The sequence below is a fragment of the Platalea leucorodia genome (assembly GCF_965183815.1).
Source record: "Platalea leucorodia genome assembly, chromosome: 7".
In the NCBI taxonomy this organism is placed as follows: domain Eukaryota; kingdom Metazoa; phylum Chordata; class Aves; order Pelecaniformes; family Threskiornithidae; genus Platalea; species Platalea leucorodia.
In genome coordinates this window covers 41,221,904-41,227,903 of record NC_138829.1, presented here as the reverse complement: position 1 = coordinate 41,227,903, position 6,000 = coordinate 41,221,904, and the positions used below count along the sequence as shown (strand labels likewise).

Below are 6,000 nucleotides of genomic sequence, written 5' to 3'. Positions count from 1 at the left end.
ATGGGACACTGGTGAGTGTACAAGAGTAGCATTACTTGGAATACGCAATGTCATTAAAAAGCAATAATTCAAGGATGTGGTTCATGTGGAAGTAGTTACGTGTTAGTATCATCATATGTGAAGTAAAAGACATGTGAAGAGCAGTTCATATGTGTTCCCAGGAGGAGGCCTTGTCTACTCTCATGTTTGTTTTAGAGAAATTTAGTCAGGAAATGAGAGCAGAGCTTTCTTCTCTCCGGAGAATATGCAGCTCTGTCCGCTCAGCTAGCCATTACTGAGCAGATTAGCTTGCACGAGTGTGCATTTAAATGGCAAGCTGTTCAGCATCCAGGCCCCCTGATGTACGCCCATATGCATGCTCTCTGTGTCTGTAAAAATTCCCTCCATGCACTCAACTGTTCAAACACAGCATAGTCCCCACAGGCAAAACACTGCGGCAGCCAACATGATCGTCCTGCAAGAATGGAGCAGGAAAGACAGAGCAGGGCGCTTTGCTTACGGGGCAGCGGCGCATCTCCAAGTTAAAGTCTGGCATTGCTGCTCCCTGCACAGACCATAACCCAAATTCCACCTGTCCCGTGCACCTGCCAGCATCCTCCAGTCCTGCCCATGTGTGCCCCCATGCTGCAGGACACTGTACCTCCATGGAGCTACCCCATCCTTCCCCCAGGAGAAGACCTGTCCAGTGTCAGGAATTCACTGCAAAGCAGAGACCCCCTGGTAACACTGCCACCTCTGCTCCTTGCGACACACCAGAGTTTCATGCTTTATGCATACATCCCACTCAGGAATGCTCTGCAGACCAGTTTGGGGGTTCACAGGACAGACCTCCCATGGGAAATGCCTCAGCCTAGAGGCTGGGGAGCACTGGCAGTAGAGTAGCTTGGGATGTCAGCAGCTGTTGGTTTACAGAGCTCCAGTGACGCATGACAATGGTGGGTTTAACAACACAGATAAAACCACCGTCAACAAGGCTCTGAGAAGAGCCGGCCTTTGCATTTTCCTAGGGACGACATAAGGGGGACATGTATGAATGTGCATGAATGGACAACTGGGCCTGTTACACAAAGACCCACTATTACCCGAGGGGACCCTTTGGCTGGGTGGGCAACAGAGGACAAATGGGTCCTGTAAGGACAGCTAAGTGACAATCTGGAGGGGACCAAATGTCTCCATCAGAGGCAGGACACCACCTGAATGTACAGGCACATCCATGATGCTTCTGCAGCCCTGGAACTCACTTGTGTGCCATGTATGCGTAGGACGAATTTGGTTTGAAGACCTCAGACAGCAGGCTGTTTACGGGAATTAGGCGTGTGAAAAGAACAAATATCATACTCAATATTCTACTGTACATTCATGCAGGTGTAGAGAGTCCTATGGACCTTAGGTAAAATTGGTAACAGGAGTTTTCTGGGAGAAAAAAGGTATCAAAATGAGAAATGTCATGGGTAAAGAGGGAAGGTCCTTTTTCTGACAGAAACTATGCTGGCCTGATTTTGTGCATATATAGGCCTTAGATATTAGGTTAATACTTGCCTCAGAAGTGAATATTGTCAATAGCCAGCTGTCTACTTAGCTAGATGGTTTTGCCTAGGTAGGAATGCAGACTCATAGCTGTATAGCAATTTCTACCACCTGCACAAAAAGCCAATTCACCTAGGCATGAGTGAAGAAGACCAGGAGATGTCTATTTTCACGTATGCTTCAGATCTGAACTGCTTGTAAAACACAGGAGGTTTTGTGGCACTAAGTCAACTGAGTCTTGAAATTTTCATATATAGGCAATATACTGTATGTGAATGCAGTCCATTTTCCTATCTGCAGCTAGTATATGTGGGTTTCTTAATTAAAGTCACTTCAGTTCTGTCCTCATCCTAACCTCCATACTCCCAACAGTTTGCAACAAGCTACTGGGTCATCTCTTGCAGTTGTATTCATGGGCTGTAGGTCAGATGAGTTTTAGTGGAAGCTCATTTTCTCCAGTGGTACAATTTCACTCTTACAATGGTGCTTCTCAGCGGGGTCAGTTATCTGAGCTTTATATGACAGCTGGGTGTGCTGCTGTTCAGGAAGGGTTACCTGGCACCCAGCACCCTGCCCATTCACACCCTGCTTCTGCTGGTCCCATCTCCATCAATTCCCTCCTCACTGTAGACTGAATTTTGATACCTGCCCACATCAGAGTTGCCTTTCCCTGTATACACGTGAGCAGATTTTGGCCCTCTGCGATTGGAGTTGGAGTCCGATTCTACCTACTCAGAGTAAAGCTTGAACATCCATCATCAAGTACGCAAAACCTTAAATAAATAGAAAATCAAATACGATATAAAACAACTCACTTTTAAATACCGCATGTGTGTGTATGTGTGTTTGTGTGTGCATTACACATCTAAAACATGACTTTTTGAGCATCAGGCAGAGTCTGATCACATTTGCACTACACGCACATGCAGAGCAATTCCGCCGACGTCAGAGGATTTGCACCAAGATCAGCATCTGACTCAATGGGGCAGATCCTCAGGTGATGAAAACCACTCAAGCTCTCCTGACTTCAGCTGAGGATCTGGCCATCATCTCTGGACATGCTACATGCTATTGGAAGGACAGTGAGTGATGAACTTAAATGGTGCCTTTTTTTTTCATTGCTTTAAAGGAGGAGAGACATAGGAAAGATAAACAAAGCTAAAGTCAATGAATCTGCAGGAGAAATGCATTTGAGATTTTGTGAGACGGAGAAGCAGCTTCCAGCAGATATTTTATTGGATCCAGACGGCCACAAGAAAGGGAGCAAGTGGGACTGCGGCACCATCTATTATAGCCATGTTTGTGTCAGGGAGAGAAGAGATGAAGGAAAAATACTGATCTCTCAGCTCTTCTTTCTCCAACTTGCGGTTGGGTCCGTTTCCTTAAATAACAAGAGAGCAACCCCTTGCCTTGTCGACCTTCTGCTTATGGTAATGTGTGCTCTTCCAAACCCTGATTGGAAACAAAGTACCTGCACAGAGCTCGGCGTCCTTACAAAGCTGTACAGGTAGGAAAGTGTTGATGTAAACTGTGAAGAGAGGCGCTCCCCCGGCGCGTGGCTCTCCGCTTGCGCTGGCTCAGGCTCTCTCCCCCTCGGGGACCTGCTCTCCCCAAAACGCCCCGTCCCCGGCGGTGGTACCGGGCATCTCTCCTGCGGGGCGGACGGCTGAAGCCGTCAGGAGGACTGCATCAGGCCCGTGAGGCGCTTGCTCACCAGAGACTTTCCCTGGAGAGAAGGACAGACAGACAGACAGAAGAGACCCGGAGGTGTGAGTGATGCCATGGGATGGTTTGGCTGCGAGTGAGGGGCGGGTGCCTTCCCCCAGAGCGGGGTGTGCATCTGCCCGCCCCGGCCCTGCTGATGGGGAGGCGGGTGATGGGAGGTTGAGTGTGCGCCAGCATTTCGGGTACCTGCAGTTTTGCCCCAGGCAGGTGATTTGGCAAGGAGGGGTGGTGGCTACTAATGTCCAGGTGGCTTATCGCTCAGGGCAGTTAGCTGTGCCCTGGGATGCTGTCTCATGAAGATGTTTCCTTTCGCTGTTACATGGGAACTGGTCAAAGCACTACTGTGTTCCTATGCTCGCCTCTACTCATCCTGCCTGGCACCGTCCTGCCGGTGCCAGGCCACAGCTCCCACGCAGAGCGCTACCCCAGGTCGGGAAGGGCTGCAAAACTGAGGCTGCAGTGAAAGCTGGGTGCCCTTCCTACAGCTTGTAAATCAATATCACCTGCACATCGTCCATCAGAAACAGGTTGAGGGAAAAAGTGATTTTAGAAATAGCTTAGCCTGTCCCTGCCCTGCTGCTACCCCACTTTGCCCACTCCTTCGTCTCTTGTCTCCTTGGTCGCTGCTTGTCCGGTCCTGTCTGGCCTCCCTGCCTTCCCCTGCCCTCTCCTCCAAGCCACCATGCAGGCACGTGGCCCCGGCAGCCCTGCTCGTGCACTGCTGCCATCCACATGAGCTTTCCCACTGGCTGGCGGGACCAAGGGCCAGGGAGAAGGTCACCTGCACATCTGAATCCCTTCACTGGCTTAGGCCAAGCAGCCCCTGCTTTCATCTGGAGCAAGGGAGGACCCACAGCAGGTCTTCTCCACTCGCAGACAGTAGGAAGGGTATATCCCCACAGGGGATACTGATGGCTTTGCAATTACTGATCCAATAGTGAAAAATTGTTTCAGGTATTGCACCAGTTGCTGTGTTTCTTTGGTTAGCTTTCCTCTTGAAAAATTATGTTTTTTCTTAAAAGAAAAAAAGTCTTGGTTGAAATAAACATCCAGGGAATACCAGAGAGCTGTGGAATACCTAGCAGATCTTAAACAACCTCCTCTGCGTTACTATATTTAGCCAAGATTTCCTTTGCAATAGAAAGTCTTACTAATTGCTGTTTGAAAGAAAGATCCACACAAAGAGCAAGAGAAACAGATTATACAGTGAAAACGAGTATGTGCAAAATGTAGGAAAATCTGAAATGCAAAATTTAGCAGGTCATCTGAAATAAGCCTTGTTTAACAAGTTCACACTCTAAGAAAAAAGAAACACCTCCCTGCTTTGATTTCTAATCTCTTCCCATTTAGGGCTGTACCAGGAGGATGTAACAGTTCTCCACAGAAGCTTAATTTCGTTACTCAGATGTGTGCCTTTTACCAAATAATTTACTCAGCTGCACAAACACACACGGCCTAATCTGACTGCTTCTGTACATCGGCAGTCGGCTGCCAAAAACACTGTCATCATTCAGACTGTCCTGCCCGGGACGAGAGAGCCATCGTCACGGCTCTGCGCCTCATCTGCCTCTACAATGGAGCTCACACTGAGGGCATGGCTCAGGAAGGACCAGCTCCCTCCTGGAGCTCAGCAGACACGCCAGCACTGCTGCTGTTTCAGGAAAAGGTGTTTTCTTTCACTATCAATCAAATTCTTGCTTATTATTAAGTGCACTTCTGGGAAGCTCGGCTTTGTGCCATCCCAGGAGGTGGCCAAGTTTTCTGCAGGGCAAGGTGGCAGTGCTTGGGGGGCTCCAACCATGGCTGTCATTTGGCTGCTGTTAAGGAATACCAGAGGAAGAGTGCTAAGGAGTCACCAGTTCCTGATTCCTATTTATAGGAAGAAGAAGGTAAAGATGTGCAAGTTAATTTCTGGAAGAATAACATGGCTGGTTTTAGAAAAAAAATGTTAGTTTCCACCTATATTTGCATACTTCCTTAGGAAAAAAACAAGTAAGCCTTGGGTTTGTATAATGACTATTCAGTCAGAGTCTAACTAATCTGCGACAGGCAGTTCCTCTTGTTATCTTCTCCCAGGCAGGCGGCTTGGGGGTACGCCAGCTCCCTGCGTCAGGGTCCAGCGGGGAGCGAGGAGCAAACGCTGTTCCACATCCAGCCCTGATTTCGACATGCACGTGTTCAGAGGGGGAAGGGGGAAATGCTGGTGCCAGGCTGGGCCGAGGGGAGGGGGCAGCTGACAGAAAGGCTGCCCTGGAGAAGGCGGCGGATCAGAAATGGTGCCGATGGCCGTGGTTTGCGCAGAGCAAAACCTCACTCACCAGTTTCCCGATGGTGACTGCTTCCCGTCATGGGCAAAGGTGGCGGGCTCCATCTGCAGCTCCCCCTTCTCGCAGGGAAGGTGTTAGCCTGGGAACCCAGATCCGCTTGCTGGCTCTGCAGCAAACTTCCCGCCTGCAGGCTGGGATGAGTCCCCAGCGTGGAGCCCGGCTGTCCGGGAGGATAACTGCGTCAGGGAAGTGTGAGGTGCTGAACAGCCTCGCGCCCGGGGACACGCAAACAGATGGGTGCGAGAAGCTCTGTTTTAAGACAGCAAGAAGCAGGCAGCGATGTCTGCTCGGCTGTCATATCCACCTCTGTGGTAAGACAGATGGTGAAAGGATCCCTGGGATCACATACAAGGATTAATGCTGTGAAATTTTTGGCTACAAGCAGGAGCACTGGGGTGTAAGTAAATGTAATGTTCGGCTT

At 49.5% G+C, this 6,000-nt stretch overlaps 1 protein-coding gene across 5 annotated transcripts in view; it reads right to left on the bottom strand.

Annotated features, from left to right (window-relative positions):
* Positions 1-3,202: 3,202 nt before the first annotated feature.
* Positions 3,203-6,000, bottom strand: part of RGS6 (regulator of G protein signaling 6) — a gene marked incomplete at its 3' end in the record, with an annotated part of 267,826 nt that continues 265,028 nt past the window's right edge. For all 5 annotated transcript variants that reach the window (XM_082316771.1, XM_082316772.1, XM_082316773.1 and 2 more), the window contains one exon: positions 3,203-3,253. In XM_082316771.1, the coding sequence (XP_082172897.1) occupies positions 3,203-3,253 (51 nt within the window). The remainder of the gene's footprint in view (positions 3,254-6,000) is intronic.